This window comes from Montipora capricornis, chromosome 2 (assembly GCF_036669925.1).
Source record: "Montipora capricornis isolate CH-2021 chromosome 2, ASM3666992v2, whole genome shotgun sequence".
Lineage (NCBI taxonomy): Eukaryota > Metazoa > Cnidaria > Anthozoa > Scleractinia > Acroporidae > Montipora > Montipora capricornis.
The window spans coordinates 27643891-27667256 of NC_090884.1; the positions used below are offsets into that span (position 1 = coordinate 27643891).

Consider the following 23366-nt stretch of genomic DNA (forward strand, 5'->3'; position numbering starts at 1 on the left):
CTTTTCTAAGAGGAGGTGGGGCAGAGAGTAGCTGGTGTTAGTTTTGTAAGTACTGTACATGTAACTGTGGTTCATACTGTCAGTACTCTTATTTCTTGTAACGTTATCAGTAGCGTCGTCAGTTTGAATATTGTAAGTAATGTGTATTGTAAATAATATTGCAATTAAAAATATATATATATATTTTCCCAGTTTTTTGATCAGCTTTCATTTCAAAGCGGTCCATTTGAGAAATTGTGATGGAAGCGACAAATGTGTTTTATTGGTGAAAGTGTAATGGGTTGTTTTTAGTATGGGCTCCAAAGGAAGGTTCGTACAGGCATTTCAATGTCTAATTATAACCAAAAAACTGAAAGGAAATTTGGGAGCATGCGAAAAGAAAGGATTCAAAAGAAACTATGTACCAGCAAATCAATAGCAAGAACAAAGAGAAACTTAAAGCACATACTGCAGTAACGCAAAACCGTTGAAATACAAATGAACACCAATGCTTCAAACATATACAAAACTGCATTGAAAGAAAACATACCTCTTTGCTCTAGTAGCCAATCAAAAACCAACTAAAAACCAAATAATTCTTTAAGTGTGTCTCCTTCACTTGGTCTCTGTCACTCACTTGCCCTGTGAACTGGATGTCACCAAGTAACTTAGCAATTAATCATTTACAGAAATTATTTCACTCTGACTGGCTTTAATAAGAAAAAAATCAAATCAGCATTGGCCAATTCAGCATAGATAGAAAACTAGACCTGATGCATTGAAAGATTTATTATGACCATTATTATCATGCCGTAACATCAAGCAACAAGAGAGGTTTAAGTTAATTTGCGAAACATCTTATTTGCTATTCGATCTCTGTGTAATTTTATTTTATTTTTTTGCTTTTCGTTTCTGAAATACTTTTCCTTTATAGCGCTGTGCCAGAGGTTATCACAGAGTCAATGTATCAAGTGACAAGTACCTGGGGAAATGTCAGGCATGCAACTGTAATGGACACACAGAAGACTGCGACCCTGTCACTGGACAGTGTTTGGTAAGTGAAGGACCAGAAGACACATGTTGTACAGTACCTGACTTACTGATGAAATCAGCATCCAGATGTTGTATTTGTTGTATCATAGCAAAAGACTATAATGCCATTTGGCTGTATTAGTCTTCCTCTTTTTTTCCTTTCGGCTGTTCCCTTTAGGGGTCTCCACAACGAATCATCTGCCTTCATCTAACCCTATCCTATGCACCCGCCTCTTCTCTCTACACCAACTTCATGTCCTCTTTCACTACATCCATAAATCTCCTCTTTGTCTCCTGCCTGGCAATTCCAACCTCAGCATTTCTTCTACCGACATAATTTTTATTCATCATCCCTCCCCTGTACATGTCCAAACCATCTCAGTCTGGCCTCTGTGACTTTATCTAAACGCTGACCCTCTGATGTACTCATTCCTGATCCTATCCATCATCATCACTCCCAAAGGTTACCTGAGTCAGCATTTTAACCTCTGCTACCTCCATCTCTGCCACCTGTCTTTTACTCAGTGCCACTTGTCTACCATACAACATGGCTGGTCTCACCACCAGTTGGCTTACAGTAGTAGCCTTAATTTAAACAAGGTAGCCCTGCTAATGATTTTTCTTCCCGTCTTATGGACTAAATTACAAAGGGCTCAGCTCTGCGTGTTTAAAGCCAAAAGCATCAATAGAAGGGCCTCTTGCTCATTTGTGGTCCCAGATGGAACCACAGTTACCCTGAGAAAAACTCCCAAGTCAGGTTGACATTGGCTTATTAAACTAAGCCTCATACAATCACAGAGGTGGGTAGTGCTGATGATGACAACTACATCAGCCTGATTTTGTAAGCACTCTGCATATAAAATAGGTTCAAAGCACACCCTGGTAAATCCTCACATAATTATAAGCTAAAGTTTTCCTTTAAATACATGAAATTGCTGTACAAGGAGCAAACTAATTTTATTCATTCAATATGATTTGTAGAATTGTGTACACAACACGACTGGCTTTCATTGTGAGATCTGTTTGGATGGTTTCTACGGTAATGCAACTGATGGAACACCAAACGACTGCATGGAATGCCCATGTGAAAAGCCAAGAACAACCACGTAAGTATCCCCTTTGATTACTTTGTAAACCCTAAAATGTGACTCCATTCTCTAAAATTCATGTTGTCGCTCATGAACTAACGGCATTTTGAAATTTGCAGTGCATTGTGTGTTGGAGGTCTGGATGGTAGACCCAAATGCCTAAATTGTTCTGAGGGATATGAGGGCGACATTTGTGGAAGGTAAGAGCAATGAGGAGGTTGGGTTGAAATTACATTCCATTCCCAGTGGCAATCGTGAATAACATTCTCACGAATAGTTACACCAAGTGTCTGTAAACTGGTGGTGCTGTTTTTGAATTGCAGTTGTGAGCGTGGCTTCTTTGGGGATCCCCTGAGTCCAGGAGGAAATTGCTCAAGTTGTCAATGTAATAATAATTCTGATGTGTGTGACGCAACAACTGGACGTTGTCTCAACTGTCAGTATAATACAACAGGATTCCACTGTGAAAGATGTGAAAATGGAACGTGGGGAAACGCAACAGAACAGCAATGCCAAGGTAGATAATGACTCGCTTGCTTGAAACTTAGGTTATTTTCTAATAATCTGCTTCTATAGGCAAAATCGTTTTTTTTTTTTTAAGTTGTATTCATTTCCATGTAAACGAACTTATAACAGACGAGTGAACATTTGGCGGTAAGACTCGTTTTGTCAACGAGTTATTGGCCTATTAATATCCATACCGTTACAGAAGCAAGGAAACTGAAGAATTACTTTCAACAACAAAGCTTCGGTTGGTGCAATAGTTCTAGGAAACTAGTTTACTTTTTCTGAAGTATACCCATCTCTTCTAGGCTTTTGTCTAGCGTTTTTGTTTTCGCTGTTGGATGTCTTTGTACGAATCGATGCATGACTGAATGATGTTCAATCGTTAACAGCTTTTGTGTTGGTGTGTTTTTTTTTTTTTGCTCAGTGGAGTTTGTAGTCATCGTGATGCTCCGGCCATGGGCACAGTTTTAGTCACAAATGAAACTTAAAGCAACGTGTGGCACATTGCCTTTGAAAACGTTTTTTCTTCTTCATGAATTAGTATTTCTAGGAAGCGATCACAAATAATTGTACAAACCATAAGCGCAACATTTCGAAGATAAAATGATATTGTCATGTGCAAAGAAATAAGACCTTCAAATAAAATTGAAAAACCGTCTCAAGACTCTACGTAGGCTTTCTAATATTTGCCCACCATCCCTCAACTATTTCTTCCACCCTAAAGGTTTCTCTTGGTAAGCTAGACAAATTGCCAATATATACAGACAAGCGAGTCATATTGATGTCATGATGGGTTGACTATTGTCTTTATAATTGTTCTTTGAACTATACTTCCAGCATGCACATGTGATGAAACAGGTGCATACCACCACGTATGTAATGACGTCAACGGACAGTGTCAATGCAAACCTTACGTCACAGGGATGAACTGCTCCATTTGTGAGGTAAGAAATTCAAGTTTATTTTAACTACCAAACAGAAAACAACCATTTTTTTTTTGCGGAAGAAATTTTTGAAGTGATGTAATTTTTAATAAGCAATATATGAGGAAATGTTTTTTTTCAATTTTCTCGGGATCAACATCCATCGTCCATGTACTGCACTAGCAATGAATTTTGTTTGGGTAGCAAATTGTCAGCCAAGGATGAGTTTTTTAGCTATGTACGAACCCAGCGGAATTTGTTGGATTTTGTGTTGGGGTTGATAAGATCCATGTTTATCATACATTTCATGCAAATAGATTGTAACTCGTTTTCTGCCCTTTTATCAATAAAATTGGAAAGATTCACGGATATTCCTTGTTTGGATTTACTCTAGACTTATTGAACATATGATGAATGTGGAGTATAAATTCATCATCGACAAAAAGAAATACAGTGTACAACATTCATATGTCCTTTTTGCTGATGTACAACTCGCATCAATGCACAGTCTCAATTACATAGCTTACCTCCAATGGATGTTTTCTTTTTGCAAAATAAACTTTGCGGTGCCAGAGAAAAGCTATTGCACTTGGTATACATGCAGGGCTGTTTTCCGGCTTATTGGATAAAAATTTTGACAAGTGTCTAACAGCGACCATATATTTTTCTTCCAGCCTTACAGTTATAATTTCACCTCCAGTGGCTGCACAACCTGCAGGTGTAACACGAATGGGTCACTTTCGCTGCAGTGCAATGAGTCCGGTATCTGCCATTGCAAAAACAACACCCTGGGTGAGAAGTGTGACGTGTGTGAATGGGGGTTCTTTGGTCTTCCTTATGCAGAATGCCAAGGTAAGCTCTAAAACGGCATGAAACCGAAATCAGGTTTTCCCATTGCCTGCTCTTTCCCATTTTTCTCGCTCCCATTTTTTATTCTTATTGCAAAAACATGAGATGAAAGCCTGGCTTTGCAGTTTTTAAAACCGTTATTTTGAATTACTGCAGTTTTTAAAAGCGCAGTCTGTGATGTACAAACAGTGGATGGCTTGAAAGCTCTGACCCTCCAGTCTATTAAAAAATCTCAGTTGTCATTTCACTATGCTTTTCCTTAATTTTTCCTATCATAAGCTGCTACTTAAATTTGTAAGCTTAGATTCAAATTGCCTAAAAAGTGGGCGAATTAAACTCATCGCCAATCGGTGAGCTTGGGGAAGGTGCCTTGGTTTAGGTGGAGCCGTGCGTGAAGCCAGCCAAGCTTGCAGGTATCCATGGCAACCCTGAGAGCGGCAACCACCCGGCACCGTCACACTGATAAATCAGTGGAAATACTTACCTAACCCACATACTTACCACTAAGGGGAGGGAGGAGTGGGAGCAAAAAGGCACTCAGCTATGGCAGACAAAGGTGAACGAGAACGTAGCTGGAACGCAATACAAATGCCCCTGCAACAAACCCTGTAAAAGCGAACCCCCCGCGCATGGCTTCCCGCGGACTGCCGCTGACTGCATTGGCTCAAGTTTAACTGCGCCTAAATTACATTCAGCCACATATAAGCAAAACTTGGATTGATAACACGATGCGTCAAGAGTTCTAGCATTCGCTCAGAAATTACGGAAATCTAGTTGTGACTTGCTTGCTCTTTCCCATTTTTCGCGTGTGGGTTTCAAAGTAAATTTGCTTTCACAATACTGACTGAGCTTTTGTTCTATAGTATGAAATAAGTAAGTCAGATGATGTCTTATAATGCGTCTTCCATCATTACCGGCCTTTGTTAGCTTGCAATTTAAAGTGTGCCTGGCTTTTTTTGTTCTTTTCAGACTGTAGATGTAATGAAACTGGCGCTTACAATTCTTCACGGTGTGAGCGCACTTCAGGCCAGTGTGCCTGTAAGCCTGGCGTGACAGGGAGAATGTGTGACCGTTGCATGGTTCAACACACAAACTTCTCAGGGAATGGCTGTGACCGTAAGTGTAACTTCCAATTAAATTTTAGAGTGTTACATTGTATGTTGCGGGATGGATATATACTTTCCTTCAGTAGTTTTGTAGTGGTTAACAATCGTACTTCGGAAGAACGACACTCTCCATTAGCCAATGGCATCAACGCTTAACTGACAGTCGACCAATAACATTACAACTTCGTTGACCAATTACATCATCAACCAGAGTATTAATACCATCTACTGACATTGCACAGACACTTTGATTTCTGCTCAGGTTGTCGAAACGTTAATCAATGTCACCCAAAACAGTCGTTCTCAGAACACTGACCTGGCTGATTGTACTTCACTTAATTATGACATGACTCCTGGGTTCAAACCATTTACGATCTTTTACTAGTAGCCTTCCTAAATTTTGTTGTCTTCTGATTCTGCCGTGGAATTTTATGCACACTTTCACATAATACAGGCTTTTCTTTCACTGATATGGCATCGTCACAGGACAGGACTGCATATCATCTTATGACGCCACCATTTAATCACTTGTCAGTCACAATTTGTGTTGAAGCTTAGCCTGAAAACAAGTTGCTTTTTATCTTTGTAGCTTGTCCACTTTGTAGCAGGCTAGGTCTACAAGGAAGCATAAACACAACCGTGGCGATGCTAGAGAGAGCACATACTGATGCGGATACAGTATCCAACCTGAAACAATTGTGGCCAAAACTGCAAGAAGTCGAACAACTTATCCATAAAGCTACGGTATGTTTTTATGCATCTTGCCTCCACATCAGTGTGAGGTCGAGAGTGGGGTGTTGGGATGGGGATGTCTGTGAAGGAGAAATTATGTGGCAAGATCAGGAACAAAGATCAGAGTCAGTAGGCCGCTGCACTGTGGGATACCGGTAATTGGTCGGTCAATCCATCGACGTTAGTCGCTGAGAAATTCCCAACTGGGAGCCATGCAAAGCCAAACCACGCAGCCTGACCTTTATAATTATAAATACAAACACAACGTACGTGTAATGGCGGTTTTACATGGTGAAGAGTCCGAAAACGATTTCACACTCACTGTCTGGAAAGTGGCAACCACTTGAAAAATAGCGGATGGTAACAAACTAATTGAACCTTGAACGAGCCATGTGATGTGAAGACCCACCCTCACCCCTGTCCTCACGCCAGATCCGATCTGTTTGAGAAAAGCATTTTCTACTTAAATCGCAGTGTTGTTCAAGGTTTTAAACACGTGAATAGCCTAACAATTCAAGCAACTTTGTTGAATTTTTTAGGATGCATCGAGGGAGTTTCATGAAATTGTTGATGGCCTCAGCAATAACATCACACAGCTGATGGACAGTGATTTTAACAGGACAATTAGTAATCTGCAAATCATGGTATGATCAATAAACCTTAAGAGAATAATTGTTTTTCTGTAACCAAATCATGTCAAATCAAAGAGTGAATTAGGCCTGCGACGCCGGAATAAGCATAGGCAAAATTCGTAGAGGCATCTCATTTAGTGTTAAGCCCTTAACTAATAATAGTAATATCAGTGGTGATGATTATGAAAGCAGATCAGACGGACATTACCGGTAAGACACAAATGATTATTTTAAACTCTGCTAAACTTGCGAATGCTGTTTGTGCTTATTGTGTCGTGCGATGTAAGCACAAGTCTGTTTTTTTAAATGAATGGGTTTGATATATTACAAACCGTTTGGAGATTGTTGTAGATGAGGTTTTTGGGGGGGAAGGGGAGGGGAAGATATTTCCAGGCTGAGAATTCCTTGTAGCGTTCATTTACAATTACTTTTTTCAAATTAACCGCACAGTTGCCTCCCTTTGCAGAACAGAGAAGATACTTATTAGTGGTCCTATTTTATAACGTTCAAATCCTTTAGGAATGAGTCCTGTTGCTCTTTCTTTTCGATATCAGCAAAGTGGGACAATGATTTCAAATAGGATATGCAGTTACATCGAGTCTCCCCCATCAGTCAGTCAGTCCGTCACACAAAACAAGCCATTCATGTTTTTGGCAATTGGAACGTACCGCTGGACTCGCGATGGAGGGACCAGTAGCTGTTTTTCTTGATTACGTCACCACTACCTCATAAAACCCTGGTTTAACATTTTAATACCAACATTAACTTTCTTCTCATTGTTGCCCATCGTGAATAGATTATCCATAGGTTTCAGCTAAATCATGAAATATTGTTGTTGTTGTTGTTGTTGTTGTTGTTGTTGTTATTATTATTATTATTATTATTATTTATGAAAATAGTAATGCTCAAACAAGTTTTTGGTCATCTGTAGATAAAGAACACCTCACTGGAAAATGATAATTTGCGAGACCTTGTTTTAAACCAGTTAAGGAGGATTCAAGAATTGTATTATAATACTGAGGCTGCAAAGGACAATGTTACAGGTGAGAAGTAACCTTCACTTTACTAGCTCAGTTAAGTGCTTCTCAGGGCAACGTTATGACAATTTTTGAATTGTTTGTGTTAAGGGTTACACATACCTTTTACTAACCGATTTCGGGTTCCGTACTTTAAGTTACGGACCGATTTACTTGCCGTGGGTTTTTTCGCTTGGGCCATAGATCAACAGAAAACACGAGGCTCTATAGTTTACAATACGGACCGAGAAAACGAGGCTAGTAAGTTATTTTTTATATGTCTGAGGTAATCAGGCGCGCGGGAAAGGAGACTAGTTGAGGTCAAGCGGAATGGTCAACTCCCACAAGTGACTGGCATGCATAAAAATCTGAAAAACGAATAAATCCTATTGCCTTTTTCAAATAGTCGCTTGCAAAATTCCAACAGTTTCACATTAATGACACGAAAACTTGCAAGAAAATGCTGCATCAAAATTTCATTTTTAGCTTGACGTCAGTGGGCCTTGCTGTAGCCAATCAGAGCGCGCGTACTATCCGAGAGAAATAATAAATGTATTTGTGGCCGACTTTTACAACGGCTCACATGGGTCTAACGGTCACCGTGCTTATCCTCATCACTTGTTGGTGCACCAACAAAAAGCACCACTGTTTCCTCAGTTTGGTATTCCCTTGCTCGGGTCCGTCGGTTCTTATTTCTGTCAAGTCTTCAAACGCTTTTTTGAACAGTGTGTTTTCGCCCCTTTTATGATCATCCACTACTTGCACAAATCCCATAATGCACCTCTTTTGCCCCCAAAAAATCTGCATAGGCATTGTTTTCGACTTCTCTTGGGACATTTTCATGTCCCAGGAGAAATTGCAAACAATGGTTATGCAAAAGTTTTGGGGGGTAATAGAGGTGTATTATGGGATTGTGAAAGTAGTGAATTTCGTGAATTTCACAGAAATTATTCTTAGCAACGGAAGTCTGTTTTGTGAACGTCTACCACTGCACAAAAGTCATTTGAACTCATTGGAGCGTGGCAATACATCATTTTTGAATTTTCACTCAGGTGATCAGTAACCATGTTTTTTCACCCAAACAAAAGAAAACGTTTGAATGATAATAGAGCTCAGTTCCCGGATGATTAGTTGGGAACACCATTATGGCTGCCGTTCCATTGTTTAGGAACACCAACATGACCGCCTTGACGTCAAGAGAAAACACTCTATAGAGGCTTAAGACAAACGCCATTATGAATTTCTTCAGATCGTGCGCACCTTGTGCCTTTTGTCTCTGAAAACATTCTTCTATTTTTGTTTCATGTAAAGAACTTTGCTAAATTTCACTTATTCAAGTGGCCGGTTGTGGGTCGTATCGTGCAGTATCGAAACTTCATTTTTCTAACAAATGGTTGTTCGTTTCTTTTCCAGAATTGAATAGTACAGTTTCTCGTATCCTGTCAGCATTGACAGATCTAAGAGATTACGCAAACAGAAGTTTAGCTGGTATAGATGCTGGTGGCATGTTCAAGATGTATGACGGTGAACTGGAGCTAGTTGATCAAACCCTCCAGAATGTTCAGACTGCCTATACGTTTGCAATGTCTGCAAGATACAATGTCACAAGCCAAAAAAACAAGTCAGTAGAGCTTAACGACACAGTAATGGGCATTGACAGTGGTCTGAATGAAGCTCAGTCAAAATCCAATCAAACGGAGCGTGGAATTCAAGAAGTTACAGAATTTATTACTTACGCTCTTGCTCTAATAAATCAAACGAAGGTATGTTATTTTATGTTCCATTCATTTCTGCAATCCCATTTCTTAGATCTCTTGACCATTCACATTTTCGGCAGTATCATTTGTTTCTCATATTGACTCAAAGCAGGGGTGCAGCAATGGCGCAGTGGTGAGAGCACTCGCTTCCCACCAATGTGACCCGGGTTTGATTCCAAGACTCGGCGTCATTTGTGGGTTGAGTTTGTTGGTTCTCTACTCCGCACCGAGAGATTTTTCTCCGGGTACTCAGGTTTCCCCTCTCCGGGAAAAGTCCAACACTGCTGATTCCCTATTCGATCCTGAATGCATGATACAAATCGCCCGACCGTTTTGCAATGGCAGTTACTTTATTTTAATGTCGAAAGGCCGTGAGGGTTGTATCAGTCTGTTTCCTTGAAAGGCCAGTGGACGTAACCTGAGGCTTCATGTATAGTCTTCTCAAATCGACATCCTGGACGGTGTTATTACGAACTCAAAAACTGACCAACTCCCTCCGGCCCAGTTGGCTTGATATTCTAATTGGTGTTGAACTAGAACCTCTTTAGGGTGGCCATGTGAAGTTGATTTTTTTCATATGTCATTTCATGATCCCTAAAATGAGGTACCACCAAAACAAAAGCTGTTATGTTTAACAGCGACGGTTCATACACAACTGTTTACAGCAGAGAGGAAAAACTATGAAAACTATTTGGACCCCATCATTCTTCTGAACTTGAATCAGTGCTATTTTATTCGTTCTCGTATCACCTTTGGTTTTATCTAAGCTGTTTTCCGTGTATTTCTATCGTTATTACTTATTCTTACTTACATACTTATTTCATTTCTTCGATATTTGTTTTGACAGAACCTTATCAGGCAGACAGGAAACAAAGTTCGTCAGTCAGAGGAGTTACTCCAGACAATCAATGGGATTTTAAATGACAGCATGCAAGATATAAACATGGCTCAAAGTGATTATCAGGTACCAAAACACTTTTGTCTTATGAGATAAGTTGCGAGGGTGAATGTGTTATTGAAAAACCTTCCATGTTTTTTTTGGGTTGAGCTATGTCCAAAAAGAATAACTTTTATACCCTGTGATGAAACCAATATCGGGGTTGATTCCCCGCATAATAACTTGGTTGACAAATTACTCCTTCATTTTAGCGCGAAATTTCAGCGTCAATTCATAATTTCACATGTGAAATTACAATGTTGCTATGGCAACTTTTCCTGCAGTGCCAAAATGGTGTCTTGTGAACGTAATTTTCGTGCTGAAAGTAAAAAGATGTTTACATAGCTAGCCTCAGAGCACCACTCATTCAGACGTCCCAGTGTTAACATCCCGAAACGATATGGGAAAAAAGGGAAAGGTTTGGTTTTGTGGGAGATGGGGGTGGAATAATGTTAACTTGAAGAAGGAGGAGGATGCTACTAGACGATTGAGTGGACCATGGATCGATCATAAATGCTATCTTTGCGATTTTGTTGCTACCCCACGGGTTGTAGGCTTGCGATTTGTCAAGACATGGCGTCAAGTTTTCTGCTGATCCCTGTGAGCGCATATAGTATGGTTGGCAGTGGCTTATGCGGTGGGTTGCTGGACGTTACTGTTGGGCTTTAAAACCCTTCCACTGGCTTAAGCTGGTCAGTGGCATAATGTCTGGAGATGGTGATGGTGATGATTCTATTATCTCTACCTTTGTTTCTTTTAGGAAGCTGATAGCCTTGTGGGCGGTTTGATGAATGATCTGGACAGCCTAAACACTTCTCTAACAACTATGGTGCCAAAATTATCAGCTGCAAACCATAGTGTGATAAAGAATGCCACTGGTCATGCTGCTAACCTTACTGATGAAGCTCGTAAAATACAGAGGTCAGTTATAGCTCAAATTAACAAATTGATGTTAGTTTTTCATGCGTCTGTCCGGATATTGATCATGAATTTTGTCATAACATTGTCAAAGTAGCTGTGGATCCACAAGGCGATAGCCGAGTGGATCCGCAGACTACTTTGACACAATAACAAAAAAGGCAGAGGGGTCAAAAATAGGTCAAAACACGAGAAGAACGCGAGACAAAAATGCGAGAAACTTCAATTTCATTCAATCTGAGGCGAGCAATATCACGTCAGTTTCGCATAAATTATAAATTTTTGTGTTTGTCCGCTTATTTACAATAAAAATTCGCCAATGAGCACGCGAGAATTCTGCAGTCATGGTAAAATTGATCTTCCTCTCCTCCTCCTCCCGCAGTTTTTATTATTAATAATAATAATGATCAACTTTATTTATAAAGGGTAACATACAACAGAAATCACTGAAAAACTAGTGGCCCTTTAATCTTACCTTTAGCGACCCCTCCCAAGCTTAAATGGGCGGAATACTGTCACTTGGCTGTGACTTCACTGTTTTCTTGAAATTCTGTGATAGAGGCATGCCGGTACTTTTTTTGTACACAAAGAAGACAGGGCAACCTCGTTCTCAGGACCTTACCCTTCGCTTTGGAGTGGGGCGAATGAAAGAGTCCTGGGAACGAAGGTTTGACAGAGAACTCGCGCTTAATTCCGTACATCTGACTTAAGGACGTTCGCGCTAATTGTTTGTGCGCAACGTAACTGCGCAGGTAACGCGACTGTAATATGTCACGCATTACTTCGAGTATTAGTGAAGTCGAGGTTTGAAAACCTTTGCAGAAACCGTGGACGTTAAGTCTTGCACAGCGTTGGATAAGAGAAGATCGTGATCAGTCAAAATTGACTAAAAATATTTAGGAAAGTCAAGTAGACTACTGCACGACTGATGTTCGCGTTGTTTTTATCAGTCGTGCACTAGTCTACTTGACTTTCATAAAGATTGTTCAAGCATTAGTTAAAATAACATGGCGACAAAAACGCCGGGGAAAAAATTCCAGGCCGGCAAAAGAATGGCACATTTATTTCCGAATCATCATGAAACGTTAAAGAGAAGTGAGCGGGAGGATGGAAAAGCTCTTTAAATGGTAGCTGCTGATCGACTAGTGGCTGAAAGTTTGGAAAACTCAAGGACGAACTGTTGCGTAAATTTAATGGGCCTGTTTCTTTTTTTAATGTTTTTATTACCCTACGAACTTAAGTTCAAGATGAATGTATGTTTTTGAAGTTCTTTTCCTTTACTTTCGTGAAAATAGAGCAGTGTTTTTGTCCTCGTCGGCTCGAATAGTGCGTACCTGCGTGGAAAAATCAGCGATTAAATTTCACAAAAACCACACTCCAGAAGACGAGCATGACGGTAATGGAGAAATATTATACAAAACACTAACCAAATGAAGATGACGACTGCTTAAAACTTCGTTGCTGTGCTCGAGAAAGCTTTGTTTTGGGGTTAAAACCTTTCATCCTTTCAACGATCGATCAGCTCTTTGGTTCCAGTCCTTCCCCGACAGGTCACGCAAAAACGTGACAAACGGAGTTTTCCAAGAGCTTCGTAAAATCACATCGATTTTACTCCCTTGGATCATCGGTGACCCCTATTTTTTTAATCATGAATCACTTACTCTACTTACTATCTACAAAATGTAATAAAATGAAAGAAATCTCACCGTAAGAAGTTATCTTTTTTTTTAATTTTCTTACCTCGTGCCATCGAATTCCGGTAGTGGTTGCAACGGATAGAGGTTACGAAAACGCTCGTCCAGGATGAACTCTACTATTTACGACATCCCTAACGGCATGAAATTATCTTAAAATCCCACCCCTAAAAACCTATGCACGGAAACCTTCACTCTAACAGTTTATTTTTAGGATTTTCGATGGATGAGCAGATGAGGCTACCTTTCGTTATTATGACAGATTTATCGAAATTAAGGCATTTTTCCACTGCCATTTTCTCCGAAACAAAGTCGGTGACCCCCAATTTTTTTTATATTTTTGGAGTAAGTACTTTATGACCTAACTCTAGGCGAGAAATGAAGAAAATCTCACCGTAGGAAGATTTTGGCGCGAACGTCCTTAAGGCAAACAAAGGGATTTTTTGGCCAACTTCCTTCACACACGGTAGGCGAATCAGGTATGCTTCTGCGTTGATTGTGACTAGCGCTCCGTGCTCGCTCTGCGATTGTATTTCCTTGATTTGATCTTATTTCTCAGTGAAAGGAGCTGAGCATACGTTTTATTCCGGCAATCGTTGATCAAATTAACCACAAATAGTACCGAGTGAGAAATACAGTATCATGTCTGGTGTTGTTTGTGTCCTGCAGTGAGTTTAACAGAACCTTATCTCATGGCGCCCGAGCAGTTAATGCCATTGAAACGTTTAAAGAAGTCGTACGACTAGCGAGTCAATCTCTCGAAACATCTCAACAGATCAACCAGGATTTACAACAAATTGAAAGCCGGGTGAGTTCAAAATCCTCCTCAGTCTCCCGTTATTATATTTTATATTTTTGTTTCGTGTAGTAAAGAGAAGAGATATTGCCCCCACCTTCAAATCGATAGTTTGGACCTCAAGCTGCTGTGAACTTTGACCACGCAAGAAAATCAAATGACAATCCGTAGACGACTTACCATGTCTCAGTTAGTAAACCGAAACAGTGGACTGGGCGGGGGGGGGGGGGGGGGGGTTGGGGGTTTTAGTCTGGTTCCGTTGGCGTAGCCTCTGAGTAGACTCTCCTAGCGGGGAACACGAGAACATGAAAGCTTAAGAGATTAATTTATCGATGTTGACTCGTGGATACTCGGAAAAAAGTGCATTTAACAGGGGTTGAGTACAACGTGAAAGCTCATTCTCACTTTCCCATCGAAGAGCCTGTGGCTCGCATGCGACTGCACTGACCGCTGCAACCTCGTCACTGAACCTTTGAGCCATCTTAGTTACACCTCAGAGGGTTTGGAACTCGCTCTTACTTAATTTGATTCAGTTCTGACCGAACACTTTTCAAATCTCTTTGGTGAGTAAAATTGTTTTCCATCCCCCGAAGGGGAACTTGTCATTGGCAACGCTATTTTAGGTGATACAAATTGCTCTGTTCCTTCCTGTGGAAGGCGTCTATTTTCTCATTAACATGTCATTTAAAAGACTTTTAGGGCGCTTTCCTTTTGTCAGAACTGGCCGGCCAGACCCGTCAGTTTGCAAACAAACTGGAACAATTTCAAGGAACTCTTGCATCCCTCGCATTGTTTTGGAAGAGTATAATGTCATCCTCGAAATGCGTTAATTTGAAGGCGTTGTAGAGTTAGTCTTCCTAAATACCCGGACTGGCCGGTCAGTTCTGTCAAATAGAAAGCGTTGTTAGACTAAGTGCTTCTCAGTTCCTTAAAGTGGCTGTTCGGGAGTTTGGGAAAAAACAGATCCCAGACCTCTAATTACTGATATTCCTTTACTCCTTTTAGGAGCCATGCCCTACCTTCTCTCTCTCAGTTTTTTCAATTGCTACAGGTATTAATGTGACCACAATGTTGAATTTCTCCCTCTTAAGCTGGAAAATCTAACATCAATCAGCTCTGAATTACGGATGGAAATGTATTCTTCTGAAGACAGAAGTATGAAACTCCTTGAAGAAACGAAAGCCAGGGACACGAACTTGACAGGTAAATGATATCATTCTTCATCAAAGATCTATATCACAAAAAGGTGCTTTGACTCGTTTTCTGGTCTTTAACGTGAAGGCGCATGTAAAGTTAGTTTGTTGCTGATGATGATGTTAGCGGTGTTGCCAGGCCGGGGGCATCTGTGAAACACTCCTCTTTAAGAATACATTGTAACTAAATCTGGGAGTATGATAATGCAATTTAGAAAACGAGCTCACTGGTGAAATGATACAATCAAAGGAGAAACAGTGAAAAAGGCATTCAATTCTTTGTTCATGAACACCCAACGTCCCAGAGGGCCCGTATTTGTGATGACGTCAAGAACGGTGCCTACTAATTCAAAGGTATTTTTTCGCGGTTTACTGTCTATGTGGGAAAAGCAGATCTTAACATGTTATTTGAATCCAAAGAGAAACGTGGGGGTAACCAAGTATTTTTCCAAAATAATTAATCAACAATATATGGCGTCCTATTCCAAACTGAAGCTTAATTATCTCTGAAAAATGCATGGTTACCCCCAATTTTCTATTTGGATACCAACAGCACTTGCTGAGTTCTGCTTTTTCCGCATAGTTTTGAACCGCGCAAAAATATCCCTGTATTAATAAGCACCGCCGATAGGAAATCCGAGTATCTCGAGATGCGCAGAACGTATGCGCAATAACAATAATAGGCACCGTCCTTAAGATCTTCTGACCAATTACAACGCTGGATTACGCGACTTTAAAGGAGCTGTCACGTTCTTTTAGGGTGTTTCGGGAGATCTTTAGTTTATCCCGAGTTTAAAGCTCGAAAATAGTAATGTGGAATTCCTTTGCTGATAAACGTATCATTACATCACATGTAAACAAGATGATTCTGAGCAAAAACTGCGTTTATCCTGACGATTTGCCATTGTCGGGCCAATTTTTTTCAAGGTTGCCCAAATGCAATCAGTTTCAATCTTGTCCATTCGTGTCAGTCCACTCTTCTTTTTCCTTTAGCTGTATTTCTTTTATGTTGTTTAACGGTTTTAAGTGGTTATTGCAATGTTTCAGTCTACTTTATGGGAATTTTGGGCGTCATGAAATTACATTATTTTGCGTGAAATGGCCCCAGTTAACTCATTTTGTGGTATTTTGCCCTTTGTATCGATAGAACTTCGTGCGGATGTTTCCTTGGCGAATGGGATATTCAACGTCGCGGTAGCAACTGGTGTTTCAGTAGATCGTCTTTACAGCACTATGCAGCACGAGGAAGGTTCTTTGGAGCGAAAAGCCAAGCTTGTGCAGTCGGAGCTGGCCAGTACTGATAATACTAGCGAGTTTTCCGAAAAAGCAGGAAATCTCTCTGAACCAGTGATAGAAGCAGTACTAGAGCGTTTAGCTAAGGTGGATATTCTTGAGAAGAGATTGCAATCTATTAACAATACAGTTCAGGAGGCTGCAATGTTCAAGTCCCGAGCTATTGCTAACGGTAAGCAGAGGTGAAAAAAAAGAAGTGATTCACTCATATATCTGGACGATTTGAGAAATTGGCTCTTGTAGACCTGAACATTTCAGATGGCTTCAACGTTAATAACCCGCTCTTCAATTATATATTTCTTTCATTTGGTAAGCTAAGGTATTTGGGTGATAATTTTGCGATTTATAATTTCCTCGAACAAGGGATATCCACCCTTCGTTGCCAAGCATCAGTAGCGGGATTGTCACGTTGAAACACACCATCTCAACGGTTTGAGCATCCGATCGGTGTTATGGAATTCGTTTATTCGATTTTCCCCTGTCACTATGATTTTCGTTTCAGTTATCCTGGCCTTCGCACATTGCCGAGCAACTATCCTATCACTTGCTACTTGAACTTTGATATCACTTTGACTGCCTTTATATTAACAAACCGCTTACTTGGAGATTTTCGTACTATTTTGCTTTTGACGTTTTTCCATTTCTGGTTGAATTGTAGTCCAAAATGCAAGTTGGTCTCTGGCTAATGTGAGTAGCAATGTAAAAAGAGCGGACGAACTCAAGAACGCTACTGCTAGCCTGCAAGAGGAGCTCAGAAAGAATATGTCAGCGCTGGAGGACAAGCTCAAGAGAGCCAGGGAACATGTCGCAAAGGTAGACAACAGCTTATTGTGTTGGGACGTTGTTCGTTCTGAGGGTTATTTTATAATTTTGTAATTGTGCGGTCATGGCCCTGAGATTGCCTTTTTCCCCAAGATAGGGTGTTTTTTTTCTCTGTACCCGCCAATCGCAAAAGAGAGAACCATATTGTCTCGTCTGCCTGGTCGATGTCTCAATAGCCAGCTGAAAGCAGCTAATATTGGTAGCCTACCTTCTCCTTTTTATTTGAAAATTACCAAAGTATAAGGGCTTTATTCAATGGGTGTTCCTCATTAAAACGTCTTGACGAAGTGGATATGAACATACTGCGTCATAACATTGTGCATTCGCGATCCACAGTGCATATCGGAAATGGCGTTTATTGCCTTTTTCCTTTCTTAGATTCGTCTGGCTCTCAACGTTCAAGGGAGTACCGCTGTACAGTATAGTCCGACAGCTCGCGTGACGAACACCACACGTTATACGGAGATATCCGTGGACTTCAATGCCACACGCGTTCGGGGCTCACTGTTTTACCTTTCTGATGGAAAAAGCAATGACGTAAGAAGCCTATGTTAGTTTTGCAGTTGACAGGAACCAGCATTGCGTTTGGCCTTTCATTAATCCTCAACTTTATCGGGTTTTTTCGTTGCTCGCTTGTCTTAAGATATTTTTTGTTCCTATCTCAGGCGCAGAGTGTGGCTCTGACTTTGGAAAGTGGGTCCTTTGTCAAATTCCAGTACGACCTTGGTACAGGTCCTATTGAAATCACTAACTGGGCAGTGAGAGTTCGGCCAGGTCACTGGTACACTGCATATGCCACACGGTTAGTTACCAACCTTAATGTTAGGTTTGGCATTGTAGTCTATTACTCTGTGCTTGAGTCAATGTCGCCATTGGTGAGCATCTTTCTCTCTCAATCTCAGTAGAGACTAGATTGAGACGTTCTCTCTTTGTCCCTTTTTTGGAAAGAGACTAACCCTAACCGAATTCTCTGATTGAAAGCAAACGACTTTTTTTGTCTTCTGTTATCTTCGCATTACCTGAATCTCTCCCCAAGGTCACTTTACCTGGATGACTGGCTCACTGAATGACAGACGGCCTTGCTACTAGTTGACTAAGGTTATGGGATTGACTTCCGCAGGTATGAAAGGCAAGGGCGGTTAACAGTGACCGACCACAGCATGAACTTTAGCCGCACTTATGAAGCCAACTCAAGTATAATGATTGATCGCCACTCAACCGATTTTGATGCTGGGGATTACATTTATGTCGCTGGTCTTCCAGATGACGTTATGGTGAGAGAAAATTTTTGTGCGTAATCATTTTTTTTAGCAGTTGTCATCACACGTCTTTAAAACAGTTTTGTTCGATTTCCGATTCATCGAAGCATCATTACTGAGAAAGAAACCCACGCATAATTTGGAAATAGTAGGGGTCATAGTCCCCGACATTCAGTTGTCGCGTTTTGTTGTGATTTTATTTGTTTTATATTTTTCCACCTACGACCCAGGTAAACAAGACTGACCGGTATTTTAGCGGCTGTATTGACAATGTTATGGTAAATCAGGAATCGCTAAACTTGTGGAACCCAGTCAAGGTGGACGGAAATAGGTCATTCTGCTCAAGGAGGTACTGTATAGCCTTTATACTTCACGCCCTGCCCCTCGCTGGTATTTTTTCTCTCTGACATGCTCAACTTGATGTTAACTAACTTGGCTCTTTAATTCATCGTTATCATCGTCATTGTGTTTTCTTACTGCTGCAACTGGTTGGGTGCCAAGGACTTATCCGTCCTTAATTTCATAAATCTGAACCGCACGGTAATCGATAATCCCAAAAATTATTTTTTGACACTGAAAGTGTTCACAGTTATAGGGAAATCAATACAGAATGTACGTCATTTTAAAGGGGCAGTGTCACGGATTGTTAGTAAAAATCTGGAAAGCAAAGGAGACCTGTTGACCGATGGCAAACGAAAATCAATCAGGGGCACCCAACGAGAATATAGTTCAAACCCACCGAAACATAGCATTGTTAAACGTATTTTGGTATTTAAATGATAGATATAGGCATACTTTAATCTCCTAAAAAGTTTTCATCTGTTCGGAATTCCTAGCTGAAAATCTAGTGATCCGAAAATTGTGGGGATCAAAACTGACCTTTTCGAAAATTTCAGCCAGAAAATTCTAGGTGAGCTTTTTAGGGCAAAACTCCGTTAAAAATGGGGAATTATACCATTTTTTAGATGTTCGAAAATCCTAGGACAGGCAGGCAAGCAAGAAATTTTACAACAAATGTTCCGCAAATTCTAGATCTCAAATCGTTTTCCGAACAGATATTTTCCGAAAATTGACGTTGGGTGCCCCTGATTAATGGCCTTATCAATAAAGGACAAAATTACTGAGCGCTGATTGGCTGAGACAGAGGGCATTTTTTCTTAATCGAGGGCATTTTTGGTAATCAAGAGAGGGCTTGATTACCTGTCAATGATTGGTTAATCCGTTGCATAGCAACGTATAAATTTTGCCCTTTATTGATAAACAAGTAATCGCATGAGTCCTCGTACTATTAAGGATTAATAGCCCTTATGCGTGATGATGTCTGACTAGCTAATTTCACCACCAAGCCTCGAATTCGAAAATCAACTTGTAAATTTTAGCATGAGCTAAATCCCAAAGGAGAAAACTTGAAAAGAAACCCCACGTGCGAGCATTATTGCATGTCCAAATAACATGAATAATTTTGTGCAAACGAGGCTTGGTGGTGAAATTAGCTAGTCAGACGTCATCACGCATAAGGCCCATTGCACTTGTATTTTGGAAAATTTCCAAAACACTCGTGCAATTAATCCTTAATAGTACTCGGTCTCATGTGATTACCTATACAAAGTCATTCAAAACGGCTATTTTAGCTCACAGCAACCATTTTTAAGTGTTTTTAGTCACGCGTAGCCAAGATTAAAATGAATGCCAACTTGAGAACGTCGGGCCGACGTTTTCAAAATCTCCTCTTGCATCTTAGATGAACTTCGTAATAACTGAGTGTGGCTCATTTTCCTTTCAAAATTTAATCGATTTTTATCCCACTGCGGTGATCCAGAAGCAATCTAAGAATGAAACGGTGACTGAAAATTGATTTAGTAATTTTATGGTCGAAATAAAGGGGATAATGCCCATGAAGCTTTCCAGAGAAAAATGTAACATATACACAGTAAAAGGACGTAAACAAAGAAACGACTCACGAAACATCACAAAAATGTGGGAGTCTAGTTACAGGAGCAGAAAGGTACACGGCTCGCGTCTTCGCTGGACCGCTAAAATACGAAATAAATGGTTTCAGGTCTCTTTCAGCAATCAGCAGGCTCCAAAACTCTTCAATATTTGTTTGTGATTCAAGTATTGACTATTTAACATGGCCCGTGAGGGGGAAGGGTCTAATTGTTTTAGTATCACCCAACTAGTCGGACAGAAAAGGCAATAATAAAGTTAGCAAATGCAAGTTGAAGAAATATTTATTTGGGAATAAAACGAAAGAAAGTGTCACGCTTTTCGCTACTCGAGGACTATTACTGTGAGTCCTCTAGTAGCGTAGCCAATCAAAATGCAGGATTTGCATTAGTCCACTAGTTGGGTGATACTAATGACCAATATTGGTCAGTTGACAGCCAGGTCATGTTGTATTCTTGCACATATGTTTTATGTTTTTTTTTGTACATCACTTTCTCAAGGGCCCCGACCCAGTTGGACGTCATCTCTGGAACCAGCTTCTTTGGAATACCAGAAGGGCACGTCAGACAGAAGATAGGAGGCTTTAATATTACCGGAGAGTCAGAGATAGAGTTCATATTCAGAACTTTCCTCAGATCTGCCTTCATTACAAGCGTTTTGAACGGACAAGTAAGCAAAGCGTTTTTTTAATCAGTGGACGGTCGTGTTAGTTGGGTTAAAGTGTTCCCAGGTAAAAATCTCTAGGGCCTTTTTGATTTCAGAATTTCATTTTCAATGCGCCCATAAAATGTTCAAAACCAGAGCCAGTGAGCGGAATGGGTGTATCCCATTCTTCTGTACATGTACATGTATTGTATGTCATCTCAGTATGTGCCCATATCGCCACTTGTCTGCGGCCTATTAGAGGAGAAATCGCAAAAATTAAAGTAAATGTCCTGTTTTATGGTGCTGGAATTTGATTTTTGCAAAATGGAGAAAAATGAGGTTGGTGCAATCAAATAAATCACTGAACCGGAAGACTGCAGTGCCATTTACTGTTTGCCTCTCGATGCAGAGATCGTTTCAATGGCGTGGCTTGATTGTGTGGCGGAACTTCATTACATGTGCCAAACAAAATGACTTCATTTAGGAATTTATATTTGGTCGGCTTTTTGGTGAAATGTTAACCGGTTAATTAAAGTGCATTTACTTAGACCTTTGACACTTACATGATAGTGATATTTCGGTAGCTCCCAACATTTTTTCCACGGATTTTATGCCTTCCATTTGTATTTTTATCTCGTTATAGAAGATCATTCGAACACAGCTCAAAAGGTCCAAGCGCTTCCAGATGTAAACAAAAAATTGACCTTCAACTCAACTCTTCCCCCCTCCTCACGATTCAGTGTTGTTTTCTGGCCGTCACGAACAGTTTTTTGGAAATCAACACTTTCCAAATCAACATTGGATGGGGGAAGGGGGTGGGAAAAGTAACTGTTGTGGAATTCATAAGGGAGAAACATAGTGAACAAGTGCTGTGTGTCGGTTTGTGTATGCCGGGCTTTCGTTAACGAGTTTTGTCCACGATTGTGGAACGTTATTGGAAGAACCAATGAAACGTTATTGGAGGAACCAATAAGACGTTCCATAGTTTTGTCTCCTTGAGGTATCTTAAACATAGACACTTTAACCATTTCCTTACATCTATTTTTGGACCCATGTCTTAAATCCCGTCGTTTTTACCGTTTCTTCAAAAGTGAATATCCACTTGAAAATTGCAACTTTTCAAAGGGCCACACAAGGTATCTGGTGATGAATCTCAGTCCTAACTATGACAGTGATCCTTTCCTATTTTTCCTTTCAGAATTATGTGTACGGAGTGTACTTGAATGAAAGCAAAGTGATGTTCTATTTTAAGACGTCCAATAATACTTACACAGTACAAAGTAACCTCAATACGTATAGTGATGGACGCTGGTACAGGGTACATGTGGTTCGTGGTCTGAGGAACGCAAGTCTGACGGTCAGACCTGTTGGTCCGTCAGACAGTGGAGCGGTGGACTATAACATGATCAACACCAGTGAACCCGTTTATCTTCCTGTTGGACAGGCACTGTTCTTTGGGGGCAAAGATCCCAACAGGTTGGTCTACATTTGACTGAGGAATGCTGCATTCACCGCTAACAGACTACTACAGACGGAAAATTTGGTTTTTCAGAAGCATTGATAAAGGATTAATTAACCGCCATAAGAGAGATTTTCGAGTAAAAGTTTGGAGCGGTCGCCCTTCGTAAGAGCGGAGACGAAGAGCTAACCTCCAAACGTCAGCTCTAGTTTTTTTCTTGCGGTGGTTAGTTTACCTTTATCAACGTGTTTGATAAAACCAATTATAAAATAATTAGGATAGTACGCGCATTCTCATTGGTCAATAGCTGTGTTTAGATGAGAGTATGTAAACACGGCTGTGACATCACACGAATCTTGATTGGTTATGCATTTTGATTGGCTAGTAGGAGATATGAGCGTGTATCAAGAAAACCTGTTTCGATCAAGATGTAAAAAAAACAGCTTTTTCCTTCATTTGTCGAATTATTTTTGAGAAATATTTTATAAAAGCAATAGAGGTCTTTTTTTTTCTCTGTTTACGTAGCCTCATCTAAACACTCGGGGAATAGGGAGAATTCGAGACAGCTATGAAAACCCTCGACTGCGTCTCGGGTTTGCATAACTGTCTCGAATTCTCCCAACTCCCCCTCGTGTTTAGATGAGGCTATGGAAACACGGAAAATGTCCTCTATTGCTTAAATGTTCGTGTTTCACTCCCAACCGACGCTACGCTGCACCACTGTTTCCTTAGAACTAAACCCTTCATTCAACTAAAGACAGGTGTCTGATTTTGGACAAGGG

The 23366-nt window shown here is 40.4% G+C and overlaps 1 protein-coding gene across 1 annotated transcript in view; it reads left to right on the top strand.

The window, feature by feature from the left end:
- Positions 1-23366, top strand: part of LOC138039238 (laminin subunit beta-1-like) — a 73804-nt gene that overhangs the window by 26466 nt on the left and 23972 nt on the right. Inside the window, exons 25-47 of the mRNA XM_068885443.1 lie at positions 914-1033; positions 1993-2117; positions 2219-2299; positions 2423-2616; positions 3444-3550; positions 4204-4381; positions 5348-5494; positions 6074-6228; positions 6756-6860; positions 7780-7891; positions 9278-9627; positions 10469-10585; positions 11319-11479; positions 13840-13978; positions 15058-15169; positions 16307-16624; positions 17111-17265; positions 17653-17811; positions 17940-18076; positions 18395-18548; positions 18764-18882; positions 20981-21149; positions 22324-22601. Coding sequence (XP_068741544.1) covers positions 914-1033; positions 1993-2117; positions 2219-2299; positions 2423-2616; positions 3444-3550; positions 4204-4381; positions 5348-5494; positions 6074-6228; positions 6756-6860; positions 7780-7891; positions 9278-9627; positions 10469-10585; positions 11319-11479; positions 13840-13978; positions 15058-15169; positions 16307-16624; positions 17111-17265; positions 17653-17811; positions 17940-18076; positions 18395-18548; positions 18764-18882; positions 20981-21149; positions 22324-22601 — 3692 coding nt within the window. The remainder of the gene's footprint in view (positions 1-913; positions 1034-1992; positions 2118-2218; positions 2300-2422; positions 2617-3443; positions 3551-4203; positions 4382-5347; positions 5495-6073; positions 6229-6755; positions 6861-7779; positions 7892-9277; positions 9628-10468; positions 10586-11318; positions 11480-13839; positions 13979-15057; positions 15170-16306; positions 16625-17110; positions 17266-17652; positions 17812-17939; positions 18077-18394; positions 18549-18763; positions 18883-20980; positions 21150-22323; positions 22602-23366) is intronic.